Source organism: Geotrypetes seraphini, chromosome 8, assembly GCF_902459505.1.
Source record: "Geotrypetes seraphini chromosome 8, aGeoSer1.1, whole genome shotgun sequence".
In the NCBI taxonomy this organism is placed as follows: domain Eukaryota; kingdom Metazoa; phylum Chordata; class Amphibia; order Gymnophiona; family Dermophiidae; genus Geotrypetes; species Geotrypetes seraphini.
Window position 1 is genome coordinate 103,750,572 of NC_047091.1, and position 17,409 is coordinate 103,767,980.

The 17,409-nt window shown below is 42.6% G+C and overlaps 1 protein-coding gene across 1 annotated transcript in view; it reads left to right on the top strand.

Moving 5' to 3' along the window:
* Positions 1–17,409, top strand: part of UPF1 (UPF1 RNA helicase and ATPase) — a 357,405-nt gene that overhangs the window by 204,137 nt on the left and 135,859 nt on the right. Inside the window, exon 16 of the mRNA XM_033955970.1 lies at positions 15,781–15,994. Within this exon, the coding sequence (XP_033811861.1) occupies positions 15,781–15,994 (214 nt within the window). The remainder of the gene's footprint in view (positions 1–15,780; positions 15,995–17,409) is intronic.

Genomic DNA, 17,409 nt, shown 5'->3' on the forward strand with positions numbered 1-17,409 from the left:
AACGTTTATGTCTCAGTCTCCACCTGCTGGTCATGGTGAGCTGTGTTGGTCTGGAGAGACCAAAAGAGAGAAAATTAGCAGGTAAGAACCTAATTTCTCCTCTCTTTTTAATTTTTTTTAAGTACAATAATGAAAGTAAACAGAGCTTTCTATAATGAAAGGAACACTTCAGCCTTCCACAGACCAGGCACTAGGACTATGTCCTTCCCGCTGAAAACCTTAGTGGCACCGGAAAAGAGGAGACTTAGAGGGGACATGATAGAGACTTACAAGATCATGAAGGGCATAAAGAAAGTGGAGAGGGACAGATTCTTCAAACTTTCGATAAATACAAGAACGAGAGGGCAATCGGAAAAATTAAGAGGGGACAGATTCAGAACCAATGCTAGGAAGTTCTTCTTCACCCAAAGGATGGTGGATACCTGGAATGCACTTCCAGAGTGTGTAATAGGACAGTGTACGGTATTGGGGTTCAAGATAACTTCCTGAAGGAAAAGAGGATAGAAGGGGATTACTATACAGGTCCTGGGCCTGATGGGCCACCGCTTGAGCAGACTGCTGGGCACGATGGACCTCTGGTCTGACCCAGCAGAGGCACTGCTTATGTTCTTATGTTCTCAATGGTATGGCTTCGCTGCAACATCTGACCACTCCCTCATTGACTCCCTTCACCCAAGGTCCTGTTTCGGCACCACTGGGAAGGCCACCATAACTCCCTGACGATGGATGTATGAGAAAAGACGCAGATCCCACAGGACACGGCTGCAAAACAAACTGAAGCCACCAGTTGCTGCACCTCCTCTCCACCAGCAGCATGGTACTGAGGTAGGGGGGCAACATGTGGCCTGCCTCCTCATCAAAATAAAAACAAAACACAGAGGAAGGAAGAAGCATCCATACATAGAAATATGACTGCAGATAAAGGCCAAATGGCCCATTCAGTCTGCCCATCTTCAGCATCCATATTTCCTCCTAAGAGATCCCATGTGATCCGTTTCTTCAATCTGCAAAAGCTACAACTTTAAGCAAATGAAGAATTTATGACCCTTTTTATTTCCTTTTCTGTACTATATCAATTCCCAGCTATCACTTGCAGGCTCTCTTCTCCCCTGGAGCTCAGGTCCAGCACTGCAGGAAGAGAAACATTTGAGAGTCCTTTCAGCCTCAGCTCCTGCTGTCCTCCCACTCCCAGCTTCGGTGATGGTGGCTCAGAGTTCAGTTCATAAGAACATAAGAATAGCCTTAGTCCAATAGTCAGACCAATAGTCCATCAAGCTCTGTAGTCCATCCTCGTGTTGGCCAATCCGGGTCACCAGTACCTGGCAAAAACCCAGAGAGTAGGAACATTCCATGCTACCGATCCAGGGCAAGCAGTGGCTTCCCCCATGTCTTTCTCAGTAACAGACTATGGACTTTATCTCCAGGAAATTGGACAAACCTTTCTTAAAATCAGCTACCAGTTCATGAAGAGCCATATCACCAGCTTAAAAACCGCTGCTCTCACCCCACAACACTTCTCCTACAGGCTCACAGAGGCTGGATATTCTATATCCAACTCAAAATTTAAAGGAACAGGGTACTTTTAGGGCAATGTCTAAAGCAAAGCTCCTTCCAAGTACTTCTTCACCATCTGCTTCCTCCTCCAAGTATTCTGAGCAGCCAACGGGTAAAGCTTAAAGAAAAACAAAAAAGCCCAACAAATCAAAACCTCATCCAGCCAGCAAGAGACCCTTATCTCCTGCAATAAGCATGAAATAATTCTCCTCGGGAAAAATTAGCAACTTATGCCATTCCCCACTCCGGGACAGGCACAAACATCTTTCTTACATTAACTACAGCACTTTCTGCAGAATGCTGTAGCATTTTTGTAGCAGTCACGAGCATCTGCTATATCTTCTGCACAAAATATATTGCTACCTGTTTTTTAGTTCTCCATATATAAACAGCTGGGCAGCATTTCATTGCTGACAAATAGTGCCTTGAGAATCTCCAGAGTGCCTTTGTTTGCTTACTAGCAATATTCAGACTTCCTGGCAGCAGGATCCTAGTTACAGCCATACACAACCAAATCCTCTTTTTTTTTTTTGTAAATCTTTGTTGACATTTCAAACTTTTAATTTTCATCTCCATCATTTAGTCCTTACTCCTTGCCCCTTTAGTTAATCTCCTGTACAGCAACAGCATTTAGTGTATTCTGGCCCAGAGCAAGAATCGTATGCTACAGACCACTATATATCAATCATTTGTGCTACTTTCCTTGTTTTCAATACCTATGCCTCTAGCACAGGGGTGCCCACACTTTATGGGCTTGCGAGCTACTTTTATAATGACTAAGTCAAAATGATCTACCAACAATAAAATTAAAAAAAAAAACCACAAAGCACACTGAAAGGCAGAGAAAATGTTAATTATTCATATTCCGGGTTTTTTCAAAGAGGTCATGGCAGATGATTCTATGCAATGTCACCTCAGTAACAAAATACAAAAATAGACAAATACACCCCCTCCCTTTTTACTAAACCACAATAGTAGGTTTTAGCACAGGGAGTTACACTGAATGCCTCGTGCTGCTCTCAATGCTCATAGGCTCCCTGCGCTAAAAAACACTATTGCGGTTTAGTAAAAGGGAGCCATAGTGCAAAATATAGACAGCAGATATAAATTCTCAAAACCGACACATTTTGATCACTAAATTGAAAATAAAATCATTTTTCCTACCTTTGCTGTTTGGTGATTTCATGAGTCTCTGGTTGCACTTTCTTCTTCTGACTGTGCATCCAATCTTTCTTCCTTTCTTTCAGCCTCCTGTATGTTTCCTCTCCTCCAGACCTCATTCTCTCTCACAACTTTTTCTTTCTGTCTCCCTGTTCCCCCTTCTTTCTGTCTCCCTGTCTGCCCCCTTTCTTTCTTTCTCCGTGCCCTCCCCTAAGCCACTCAGTTTGCTGCCACCACCATCGGGGAACAGCCCCCAAGTCACTGCCGTCCCAAGCTTTCCCTGCAGAAGCGTCGCGCTGACCAGCATTCTGCTCCCTGACGTCAATTCTGACGTAGGAGAGGAAGTTCCGGGCCAACAAGGCTTTTCTCCTCATTCCATCCATCTTCATTTGTCTCTGTCCTTGTCTTTACCCCATGTTCACCATTTGCCCTTTCAATGTCTTTATATCCCCCCACACACTTTTTCAGCATTACTTCTATGTCTCTATTTCACCTCCTCTTCATGTCCCCTCTGTATCTCTATCCTTATTCAGTAGGTCCTGCTTACTCTATCTCCATTTTCAGCTTTCCCCCCTTTTCCTTTATTAATGCACCCTGTAGCCAGAATCTTTCCACCCTCCCTCCACTCCGGCCCAGCCCAGTATGAAATATTTCCTTTTGTTTCCCTCCCCTCTCTCTTTCTCTCTCTCTTCTCCTCCCTCACCCACGAGTCCTGCATCTGGCCCTCTCCCTTCTACCTGCACCTGGCAACACCCCCCTGCTCCGCGGCTCTCTTAAGCAACTCGTCAGCAACGGTGATCAAGACAAGCTGCCGACATTGAGGCCTTCCCTCTACGAGTCCCGCCTTTGTGGAAAAAGGAAGTTGAAACAAGCGGGACTCGCAGAGGGTAGGCCCCGACGTCAGAAGCTTGTGTCGATCGCTGCTGCTGAGTTGCCGAAGAGAGCCGCGGTGCAGGGTGTGTGGCCGGAAGCAGGTAGAAGTTCCGGAGTATGACACCGACCCGGGCCAGGATGATTTCTTTTTCGGGCTGTTGCTGCTGCCACCGCCACGCCACCACGCTCCCCCCCCCCCAAAATGACAAAAACAGCCTAATGCCCGGCGTCGGCGTCTTTGACGTCGGGGAGAGGAAGGCTGATAGGCCCGGTAGATTGGGACGTTAACACGAGTCTATCACAGAGCCCGGGATGGGCTCTGCGATCGACTCACGTTGCCTTTCTGAGCTACCGGTCGATCACGATCGACGCGTTGGGCACCCCTGCTCTAGCAGATTATTCTTATCCAAGATTTTCTGAAAAAAAAAATCCACAAACTTTATTAAAAGTAAATACTAACTCTGTAGCAATGAACAGGAGAGGTTGTTTTTTTTTATATAGTTCTTCAATTATGTGCTACCCCTTCCACTGAGAATCTTTTACTCTCTGACTATGATCTTTTAGGAACCATCATAATACCAATTGACAGACACCACCTTCGATTCATCCACCTTCAAAGTGACTAGAGTTAACATATAATGTGCAATCACCTCCAGGCCTTAGACACTTATTTTCTATATCCCTCTATGGCAGTGGTTCCCAAACCTGTCCTGGGGGACCCCCAGCCAGTCAGGTTTTCAAGATATCCCTAATGAATATGCATGAGAGAGATTTGCATACCTGTCACTTCCATTTTATGCAAATCTCTCTCATGCATATTCATTAGGGATATCTTGAAAACCTGACTGGCTGGGAGTCCCCCAGGACAGGTTTGGGAACCACTGCTCTATGGTCTCAGATTCTGCACCTAAAATTCAAAATCAACAAGGACACATTTCCATGTTCTTCCAGAGACATAACCAAGGCTCCTTAACTCCATTGGCAGAAATATCTACTAAGGTGCTACATTAGCTCTTAGGATACTGGCGCATCGCCTCCAAATACATCACTATCAATATTCCATTCTCCTTTAACTTGAAGGTGTCTCATATTATGCATCACAAGATCAAAAGAACACCGCTTCACATATATTGATTGCTTTATTTAAATCCACTTCTCACTTGATTCACTCTGCCAGTTTTCTTATGACACATCCTTCACAAACATACTAGTAAGATTACTAGGAAACAGTTTCACAAATATACTTAACAGCACTGAATTCATATTACAGATATAATATGTCATAACAAAGCATATAAAACCCTTAATATGCACACATTCATATACCATAGATAGGTCACTAATGATTTTTCTACAATCCATCTTATGTCCCTGTCAATCCATCTTATGTCCCTGAAGAACCAGGTGCTGATATTGGATAAGTATAAGATAAGTGGAACATAGTCCGTTGGACTACCCAGATGTGGGCTTCACTTGACAAAGTTCTTTGCCTTGAGTCTTCCCACAATACCTTAGTAGTACTGGCAGTGCACCTAAGCAAGCAACAGCATGTTGTTTTCCCATATCTTGATGACTGGCTCCTTGTGGCTCATTCCAGAGTTTGGCGAGTGTGGAACAGTGGTTAACGCTACAGCCTCAGTATCCTGAGGTTGTGGGTTCAAACACACTCTGCTCCTTGTGATCCTGGGCAAATCACTTAATCCCCCCATTGCCTCAGGTACACCAGATAGATTGTGAGCCTGTCGGGACAGACAGAGAAAAATATTTTAATTCCTTAATAAATCCATGTACACCGTTCTGAGCTCCCCTAGGAGAACAGTATAGAAAATTGAGTAAATAAATCTCATCATCCAGAACACCTTTTCCATCCTACAATCCCTTGGTTTCATCATCACTTTGGATAAGTCATTTTTTTATTCCTGCAATAACTCGCATTCAGGGGACCTATTCTAGTCACCTCCAGAGTAGGTGCCTCCCTTCCCAGGATGCAGTGCATGGTGAATACAAGACTTTGCTCAGGTGAGAGGGTCCCCTCAGCTGCCTGTGTACCACATTTTATGCCCACTGGGTCACATAGCAACAGCCCTCTTATTGTTCTGCACGAATGTCTTCACAAGAAGCCTTTTCAGCAGCACTACATATTACATTGAGGCCAATGGGCCCACACCTACTTACACCCAATTCTGCTTCCAAACTACATCAACACATTCCTACCATGGTGGATCCCTACACTTCAGCACAGCAGTGTACCACCTCTGGTGCTTTCTTCTGTCCTTCCAAGCAGATCTACAGGCAGTGTACTTGCCAAGCCGCTCAAAAGTGATAGTGGACTCGCTCAACTGCAAATTCAATCTTCACGAATAGTCCCCTGATACCATGATACGTCAATGACTTTAGAAGATGGTGCACACCCAATCATAAGCCTCATTGCCACACCAGACAATGCAGTGTACCTGCAGTTTTTGTTCACTCTGTCCAGTGAATCAAGACACCACAAGAGATGCTTTCCCCATCCATTAGACAAGCAATCTTCTGTTCACCTTTCTACCATTCCCACTCATCTCCAGGGTCCTTCAGGAAATTATCAAGGTCTCTGCAAGTCTCATCCTGATTGATCGTCAATGACCCAGAATAGTCTAGTTTCCTCTTCTGGATCTTTTTGCTGCTTTGCACTTCCTTCTGGAATCCACTCCTTGCTCATGCAACACAACTATCAGATTCTTTACCCTAACCTGTCCTTCCTTCACTTGACTGTGTAGACATTGAATGAAGCATCCTTGCTACCATTCCAGTCTCCCAAGCTCTATTCTCTTTGCTGTTAGGCGGCCCTCATTTGTACATTCTATCAATCTCGCTGGTCCCGATGTTCTCACTGGCAAGCTACTCAGACCAGCAACCCTTTATTGGTTTGCTATCGCCTATAGACCTACCTCCTTCACTTGTCGAATGTAGGTCTCAAGTCAACTTCAGTGCACCTAAAATTATTCATGATACCTGCTTCTCATGACCCAATGCATGAAAAAACAATCTCATCACATCCTGGTGGCTCAGCTCTTGGAAAGACTCAATGATCTGGGGCCTCCACTTTGGGACCTGCCAGCGCCTTTGGATCTCAACACTTCTTGGATCAACACATGACTGCAGCCTTTTGATGCACTAGGCACCACTTCTGTCTTGTACCTCACAAGGAAGCTTTTCTCAAAGCCATCGCATTGGCAAGATGAGTAATCGAACTCCAGGCACTGGTGACCTGACCTCTTATCTTTCCACTCAATTCTTTTCTAACCATTTCCAGCAACATATGCACCCAAAAATCCTTCCAGAGGTTTTTAGAATTCCACCTCACCCAAACCATTGTTCTACCATCCTTCTTACCTCCTCCACATGCTTCTTCAGCAGATCAACACCTCCGTATTTTGGACTGCAGAGAGGCACTATTTTTCTGTCTTGGAGAAACCACAGCCATCTGTCATACCAATAAATGTTTTAACACTTCAAAACCCGTGGGGGTGGGAATATGAATGACAATAATTGATAATTGTTAATTATTAATATTTGGGTGGGAGGGATGGGATTCTTTTATATTTATATATCTGGAGGATTACAAATAAGATTGTCAAGTGATTAATATATTTTTGAGTGATTATTGTACACTTGTTGTAATTTCTGAAAATGAATAAAGATTAAAAAACAAACAAACAAAAAACCACTTCAAAACCCGGTCAGCCTGGGATCTCCAACCTATAAACAGACTATTTCTATATGGATTTCTTGTTCCATAGAGTTCTCTTCCTGTATAGTATGTGAACCACTTCTTGACAGAGCCCACACTGCTTCTGGGAAACAGCTTCTTCTGATTGACTCTGATACAGGACATCTGCAAAGTGGCAACCTAGTCCTAAGTTCACACTTTTACTGAACATTCCTGTTTAAAACAGAACACAGCACTGAACATGTGCTTTTATGAATCCATCATCTGGAATCTTTTTGCTTCTTGATCTGTTTCCACCACTCCTTTTACAAGGAACAGCTAGAGAGTCGCCAACAAGTGTGCCTGCATCTCTCCTGTTTGTCTCCAGTGAAAGCAAAGCTGCTTGCATGTATAGGGGTACTTTATAGATAGCAGGGAAATGCAGACACACTTACCCTCCGATCTTCCCCTCTAAGAGAAATATTTTTCAGCTAGACAGAAAACTGAGATAGCAAAGGGAGGAGTCACTGAAGGCTTGCCTTGGAATTGGTAGCCTGAAATGTTGCTGCTACTTGGTTTTCTGCCAGATACTTATAACCTGCTTGGCCACTGTGGAAACAGGATACTGGGCTAAATGCCATTGGTCTGACCCAGTATGGCTATTATGTTCTTAAGGTGGGAGATTCTGCACGTGGCCAGTAAGCCAAAAGCTTACTATTGCTAGGGGAGAGCACCTACACACAGGATCAGTCTAGGGCTTCACCAACAAGTGTGGCTGCATTCCTCTACTGTCTATGGAGAACCTTCATTACAAGTAAGCAACTGTTCTATTGTCACTTGTCCATTGTTTTCAGAACTGGAATATATTATCCCAGGACAAGCAAGCAGCATATTCTCACGTATGGGTGATGTCATCCATGGAGCCACAATGTGGACAGCTGCACAAGTGCCTTCTTGCCCGATGCAGGGCACGCATCTCCTCAGTTCTCGTTTTTCCGCAGAGCAGAGAAGTCCCTACTTCAACGTTTGGTGTGTAACTTCGAGTGCCTTTTAGCCACAGGTTCTTTGTGACCGTCGGTTCGTGTGTTTCCTTTTTTGTTATTTGTTTATTTCGTAAAATTTTTTTTAAAAAGTATCTATTTTTTTCTTTTTTGTTTCTTTTCAGGGGTCTTTCTATAAAAAGTTAAATAGTATTCTGGTTAAATTTATTTGGCTGGGTAAAATTGCAAGAATTGCTCTAGTTTCGTCGTCATTCTTGATGGTGGGGCCTGTTCCACCTCAGCCTTTGGACTTTGATTTAGCTGAGGTGGTTTTTTCCTCCATGTCTCGTCCTATTATGGGATTTAAGAAATGTAGTTGATGTCAGCGTACCATTTCCATCACAGACCCACACAAGTGGTGTATTCAATGTTTGGGCCCCGACCACTGTGTGGAATCCTATGCGTGCTGCACCACTTTACTGAAAAGGTCTATAAAAAAACAGAAAATCCAGCAAAGTAAAATCTTTGGAGCTATGGATTCAGTTCCGGTTAAGTCATCGACTTCCGACAAAGCCTACGTCGTTGACCAAGCCATCATCTTCGGCAAAGGCATCAACATCGAGGACGTCAATATCCGTCCAATGTTACGAGGTCCGTGTCGCTATCACCGACTCGGGTAAGCTAGCCAAGAAGCCTTCAGCTTCTCAGGCATAGTCTCTGACCATTCAGGCATCGACACAATTCGTGCCTTTCACTCAGAGACCTTTAATGCGGCTTGCCTCCAAGTCTCGAGGGGCATCATCATTGTTGCTCTCCTCTCCGGAGCGCACCGCAGCACCAGTGATACCACCAACTTACACCATCGGTATCGGTTCATGATGTTAAGGAGATGCTCTCTTTCTTCTGGAGTTTGGCAACATGTTTGCTAAGCTTCAGCCCATGTCGACTCCTCCATATTCAGATCCAGTCTGAGCATCGCTTGGAACAGATGACAGAGAACAGGACACCAATTTAGCCTTGATGTCGGTCTTCGTCCTCGAGATCATCAAGGCATCGATCCACTACACTGAGGCAGCCGGTTTTGAGACACTCCTCGTTAAAACATTGGTCTTCACAAGTATCGGAGAAACATTGTTCGACGTCGAGGCAGAGATCTTCCTCACCTCACCATCATTCTTCGAGGCACCGATCCTCTTCTCTTTTTTTAAATTTTATTTTTAGATCTTCTTTTCTTAAGCGCTCATTAAGACATGAGTCTTCCTTTATCGAAGCGTCAGTCCTCGGAGGAGGGACGTCAGACTTCAAGACATGGGTCCAGTCTCTCAAAGCACTCATCTCCATCTTCCTCAGGGAAATGGATGTCCAAATCCAAACATCTTTGTCCTGCACATTCTGTCAAAAGAAAATGTGCTGCATCACCCACCCTTTCCACTCCACAACGTTCAAGGGGGCGTTATTCTTCATCCAAGCCTGAGAATTCAGATATTCATTTTCAATATGCTCCCGAGGCCTCATCTTCTTATTCAATAGTAGAAGGTTTTCCAGTAGGTGGTTCACCTCATTACACGTCTCCATCATCTGAACCACTCTTTTACCTGGTTCCTGCATCAAATGAGGAAGGACCTTAACATTGTCCTGGAATCCGATTCCAAGTATACTAAGGAGTATCTGGAGGAGTTAGAACTTACGCATCCTCCTAAGGAGTCACTTAAACTGCCCATGAATAGCATTCTTAAGCATACTTTTCGTAAAAATCTGGATTCTCCATATTCAGTTCCAGCAGTTCCTGGTAAAATGGAATCACAATATAGAATGGTTCACTGTTAAGGGTTTGAAAACCCCCAACTCTCTCACCAATCTTTGGTGGTGGAATCTTCTCTATAGAAGACTAATCCTGCTATGCTTCAGTTCTCCCTGGACGTGAAGGAAGAACCATGGACAAATTTGGGTGCAGATTATATCAAAATTCTATGATGACAACTTGAATTTTGAATTACAACTTTATTTTCACTTCATATTTGAAATATTGCATTAAAACCATGTAAATATTGCATTAAAACCATTCAAATATTTACCATCTCATTGTCTTTCGGAATTTAAACATGTGCATCGTACTCTTAACAAACCTTCGAGTACACATGGTACAAGCAGCATATGATGCTTTTGAAATGACCTCATGAGTCACAGCTTTTTCAGTGGCCATGCAACGACTTGTGTGGTTGCGAATTATGGACATGGATCCTAATCTCTAAGATAGACTGGCGAACATCCTGTGTCTGGGAGATGAACTTTTTGGGGAGTCCATTGAGGCTGCTACTAAAAGATTATCTGAGCATGAATAATCTTTTGCCACGTTACTCAGACCCAAGTTTAAACCCTCTTCATCTTATCAGAGGCAATATCCTCCTAGGCCTCCTCCATATTCCAGGCAACCACAGAAGAAACGGCCTCAACAACGTCAACAGAAGCCTAAGACACTAGCTTCATCTAAACCCACGCAGTCTTTTTGACCATCTCAGTCAGAACATAATGCCAATCCCTCTGTCTCTGTCCTCTACATTGGAGGTCGTCTACATCATTTTTATCACCGATGGTAACTCATCACTTACAATCTCTGGATGTTAAAAATCATAAAGGAAGGGTAGTCTCTTCATTTCCTGCAGATTCCATCAGATCACCCACCAAGAGAGTTTCCTTCCAATCCATTGCTGACCTCTCTTCTTCTCCAGGAAGTACAAGCTCTGCTCTCTCTCAATGCTATCGAGAGGGTTCCTCTGGAACAACAGAACCCATAATTTTATTCCCGTTTCTTCCTTGTCCCGAAGAAGACGGGAGGTCTTAGGCCAATATTGGATCTCAGAGCTCTCAACAAATTTCTTGTCAAAGAAAAATTTTGGATGCTGTCTCTAGCATCCTTGTATACCCTCCTGGATCACAACGATTGGTTATGCTCTCTGGATCTCAAAGAGGCTTATACACGTCTCCCTCTGTATTCGCTGTGATAAGGGATTAACAGACCCGCGAATACAGAAAAACCATGAGTAGCTTTTTCATATGTTATTCGCTGTTTTCTATTAAAAACCATCGTGAATATGGTGAAACCGCGAATAATATGGTGAGAGACCTGGCCTGTTCCTGAAGGAGAGGCAAAACACGGTGAAGAAAGTGCTGGGAATCAGCTATTTTCTCTGTAAACGCTTGGAATCAGAGATTTCTCTATTCAAGCTGATGTAATTGGGAGGGAGGAGTCAGCAAGCTAAAACCGTGAGTAATCGAAACCGTGAATGCTGAAACTGCAAATACGGAGGGAGAAGTGTACTCACATTCCCATTCATCCAGCCTCTCGCAAATTCTTCAGATTTCAGGTGGGAACTCGTCACTACCTATACAGGGTGCTATCTTTTGGTTTGGCCTCATCTCCCAGAGTTTTCACAAATGCCTGGTAGTGGTAGCAGAAGCTTTGTGAAGTCATGGTGTTCAAGCTTTCCCATATCTGGACGACTGGCTCATCAAGGATCTAACATCTCAAGGGGTTACTGTAGTGACACAACAGACTATTTGATTCCTACAAAGTTTGGGATTCAAAATCAACTTCCCCAAATCTCAACTACAGCCTTCTCGAACTCTACAGTTTATTGGAGCTCTTCTAGACATGGTGCAACTTAGAGCATTCCTTCCACAACACCGTCAAGATACACTCAAAGAACTTTGTCACCAAGTGTCCACCCTCACTTCACTCTCAGTGAGGCACTTGATGATTCTCTTAGATCACATGGCCTCTACAGTTTACGTGACTCCTTTTGCCAGGCTTCACCTCAGGATTCCTCAGTGGACCCTGGCTTCTCAATGGTCACAGGCCTTCGATCCGCGCTCTCAGTACATTACAGTGACATCTTCTCTATGACAATCTCTTCAATGGTGGATGCTGTCTTCCAATCTTTCCAGAGGTTTGCTGTTTCAAATTCCCCCTCACCAGAAGGTTCTCATGACGGACTCATCAACCTAGGCTTGGGGGACTCATCTCGATGGTCTCCGTACTCAAGGAAATCACATCAATCTGTTGGAACTCAGAGCGATTTTCACTGCTCTCAAAGCTTTTCAGCATCTTCACGATCAAGTTGTGCTCATTCGTACAGACAATCAAGTATCCATGTACTATGTGAACAAATAGGGAGGAACAGGGTCTCTCCCCCTTTGCAAGGAAGCTCAGAAAGTGTGAAATTGGGCATGTCCTCACAACACCTTTCTTAAAGCTGTCTACATTCAAGGAAATAAAAATTCACTGGCAGACAAATTGAGTCGTCTCCTGCAGCCTCAGGAATGGGCACTCAATTCTCCAACTCTCCCTCACGTTTTTTTTCAGTGGGGGACGCCTCACATAGATCTTTTTGCGTCTCCCTTCAACAACAAACTGCCCCAGTTCTTTTCCAAAATATACTCTCCTCACCATCTGGAGGCAGATGCTTTTCTTCTGGGATGGTCAAACAAGTTCTTCTATTCGTTCCCGCCATTTCCTCTCATTCTCAAGACACTTGTCAAACTCAAGCACGAACATGCCACCATGATTCTAATAGCTTTTCGGTGGACCAGAAAACCTTGGTTCTCCCTTCTACTTCAACTCAGCATCAGGGAGCCACTGCTTCTACCAGTTTTTCCATCTCTGCTTACACAGAGTTACGGTTCTCTTCTTCATCCCAACCTGTAGTCTCTACATCTAACAGCTTGGTACCTCTCAACAAGACTTCAAACCTTCAGTTTTCTCAATCTGTCAGACACATCTTAGGACTAGGTTTTCTGCTTGGTGTGATCTTCATCACAAGGAGCCTCAGTCCATTCAGGTAGGGTTCCCTGAATGGAAAAATCTTACTAATTATCATAGTTTGGAATTCTTATGTTTCCAGATGGATTCAATGGATCATAGAGCCGCACAGTGGTATAAATTAATATCTGGATTTGTAAATAAAAAACCAAAAAATGGTCTTAGAGACATTTGGAGCATTGAGATAAAGCATCAAATTAATGCATCTCAATGGCCACGACTTTGGTCTTGGAGGTTAAAATGTACGGTGTCAGCATCTATGAGACAAACTTGGTTTTTTCTTCTGCATAGAGCTTTTTGGACCCCTGTTCGTTTACAAAAGATAGATAGTTCTAAGTCTAATAGATGCTGGCACTGTCATGTTGAAGTCGGGACATTAGACCACCTTTTATTCTATTGTCCATTTATCTTATCATTCTGGAAACCAATTTGGCCTCAAATTAATAGGATGTTAGAAAATCCGGTAGCCTTGACATATGATACTATTTTATTTGGAACAACTATGAGAGCAAGAAGTCAAATTTCATCGAGTAACAACAAACTTCTGTTTATTTTAACTGGAATAGCAATACAACAAATAACATATAATTGGAAAAAGCATGACAGGTTAAATTACAATTTCTGGTGGAATTCTGTATGTCATATATACAAAATGGAACTCATCATTGTAACACAAAAAGGATATGTAAGTAAATTTCAAAAAGTCTGGGGACCGTTAACAGATTTCTGTAATGAATGATTAACTTTTCCCATGATAAGATATTTGATTAGAGGGGAATGGGGTGGGCTTTTATTTCTGATTATTACATATTATATCAATATTTGAATAAAATTGCAATAAAGTTGATTTTATGTATTATTGATTGGGAGGGAGGGAGGGGTGGAGGATTATTATATTCAATAAGAATTATATAAATTTAGATTTCTGGCATAATATTATAACTTTATATTAATTTTCTAAAGAAATGTTAAATTTGATGTTAATATATGAGTATATTCAAGTTTCTAATGAGTTTATTTGATACACTTGTTGTAACATAAGAAAATGAATAAAGATTTATAAAACAAAAATCAAGGAGCCTCAGTCTACCTCCTTGTTTTCAGTTATGGATTACTTATTTCATTTATCTCAATCTGGCCATCTGAGTCCATCTCAGTGCAATTGCTGCTTTTCATCAGCCACTAGAGGGGAAACCTCTTTCTGCTCATCCTGTGGTTTCCAGATTTATGAAAGGACTTTTCAATGTTAAATCACCTCTCAAAGCACTCCAGTAGTTTGGGATCTCAATGTTGTTCTTGCTACACTGATGAAGCCTCCATTTGAACCAATGTCTACGGCTCATCTGAAATATATCACTTGGAAAGTGGTCTTCCTCATTGCTCTTGCGTCTGCTCGTAGAGTCAGTGAGCTTCAAGCCTTAGTAGCAGATCCACCCTTTACAGTATTCCATCATGATAAGGTGGTTCATCCAAAATTCTTACCCAAAGTTGTTACAGAATTTCATCTCAAACAATCAATTGTCCTTCCAGTATTTTTCCCCAGACCTCACCCTGGAGAAACTGCTCTTCATACTCTGGAATGCAAATTTGCTTTGGCCTTCTATTTGCAAAGGACAAAATGACATAGATCTTCTTCACACAACTTTTGTCTCCTTTGATTCAAACAAGTTGGGGCATCCAGTTTCCAAGAGAACAATTTTCAACTGGCTGACTGCTTGCATTTTGTTCTGCTATGCTCAGACCAGGCTGCAACTGGAGGGTCGAGTAACAATCCACAGGTTAGAGCTATGGCAGCTTCTGTTACTTTCCTTAGATCTACTCCTATTGAGGAACTCTGCAAGGCTGCCACCTAGTCCTCGGTTCATACATTCACCTCACATTACTGTCTTGATTCCTTTTTGAGACAAGATGGCCATTTTGGCCAAACAGTATTACAAAATTTATTCTCATAAACACCAACACTCCCACCATCCCATTCTGGTTAGCTTGGAGGTCACCCATATGTGAGAATATGCTGCCTGCTTGTCCTAGGATAAAATACAGTTACTTACCATAACATGTGTCATCTAGGGACAGCAGGCAGATATTCTTACAACCCACCCTCCTCCCCTGGTTTGTTTCTTGGCTAGCTATCTGAACTGAGGAGACGCGTGCCCTGAGTCGAGCAGGAAGGCACTTGGGCATGCACAGTGTGGCAGTTGCAAACTTTCTAAAGTTCTTCAAGCAAGATTGCTTGTGCAGCTGTCCACATCGGCATTCTGTGGATAACGTCACCCATACATGAGAATATCTGCCTGCTGTCCCTGGATAACACCTGTTATGGTAAGTAACTGTGCTTCTTCACTTATATGGAATAGATCTGTAGTAACTTCCTAGGTTTTTCTTATATCAAATTTACTGACCTAAGTTAATAACAATTTAAATGCTTTAATTGTCTGAGCTTTAAAATAATATAAAATTAGATAATATGTAGGTATTTATAGGTTAGTTCATATACTGGAAAGCCTTCATGAATAAATCTGTGCCAGGATGCCCATTAAATGTATGCTGTTAATTTTCATGTGGATTGATAGTTGAGAGTGGGATTAGATCCTGTATTTTAAATTACAACTAATTTGGATTTAATAGAAGTACTTTTTTAAGATTGTAAATGTTGCTGTGTAGTCCTGGCAACTCATTGTGACTATCTTTTTATCCACCAGTTGATCTTGGTTGGTGATCATTGCCAGCTGGGCCCAGTGGTGATGTGCAAGAAAGCTGCAAAGGCAGGGCTCTCTCAGTCCCTCTTTGAAAGGCTTGTGGTTCTTGGGATCCGTCCAATTCGCCTTCAAGTTCAGTACCGTATGCATCCTGCTCTCAGTGCTTTCCCCTCCAACATATTCTATGAAGGATCACTTCAGAATGGAGTTACTGCAGGTAATGTGTTACCCTCACCCTGTCAAATAAACCTACAATGACTACTTTCATAATATTTTCTTTAAAGAATTTTGTGTTGAACTACCTGATATATACAGTGAAATGCCTATTATCTGAACTCCAGCTTTCCGGGTGTCCAATTATTCAGATTGCTTTGGGGGGTCTCATTTTATATTTGAGTTCCCTCCAAAGTACTATTTTTAAGTACTATTCTTTTGTTTTTAATTTAAAAAATACCTTCAGCACACACACCTTCCCCCGACAGGAAAAGGCAGCATTCCCCCTCCCTGAACAGGCACCACCAATCTCCTCTCGGACTTACAGGAAAGACCCCAAACCTACCTTGTTTTCCTAGTGGTCTATCGGCAGCGGTGGGGCAGGAGCGATCCTACTCGCTCGTACCCATGTTCTGCCAGCGAAGAAAATAGCTGCTGAGACTTCCAGGGGCAGCCTCATGAGTAGGATTTCTCCTGCTCCAGCACTGCCGCTAGACACCAGGGAAACAAGGTAGGCCTGGGGTCTTTCCTGTCGGTCCGGGAGAGGGTTAGTGGTGCCTATTCAGAGAGGGAGAGGGAATGCTGCCTTTTCTTGTTGGCGAGGGGGAAGGGTGCACTGAAAGTATTTTTAAAATTTAAAACAAAAGACAAAAAATTACCATCCAATTATCCAGATTTTTGATTATCCGTACTACCCTCTGTCAGGGGTAGTTCAGATATTCGGTGTTCCACTGTATTTATTTCACTAAACTATCTAATAACCAAGCAGAAAATAGTGTGTTAGCAGCCTGGACATACTTATTTTCATCATCATTTTACTATAGGATATTACTATTGGTACAATTCTGCTGCTTTTACCCCATCACTTCCTACTTTAATGAGATGGTATATTGAAGCAATGACATTTGCTTCAGCAAAAGATATGTTACTCCAAATTTCTGAAACTCAAAGTACTGTATATACTCAAATATAAATCGAGGTTAACACCCCCCCCCCCCCCCAAAGGAGGAAAAGAGGTTGACTCGAATATAAACTGAGATTAGAAATTTGGGTATGTTTGAGTGCCATTTGTCAGGGATCATGCCATATATCACTAATTTTTCAGCTGGGGCTGTTTCGAGTCTAAAAAAATTGAAGGAGAGCTGTCAAATATCTTCCTACTTGGAGCCACGACACCAACCAAAGTTTCTGGACTTCTATTCCTACCAGAATACTTGGCCTCAGCCACAACATGCACAAAATAGAAAAAACCTTCTTCAAATACAAACTCGCAAAGTAAAAGTACTATTGTACACAAATGAAACCCTAATTTGCCAGACTTTGCACAAAGTACACCACAAGAGAAACAAAGAAATGCATTTCTTCCTAAATGGTCCAAATATAAAAACAACAGATATAAATTTTGAAAATTGACATATT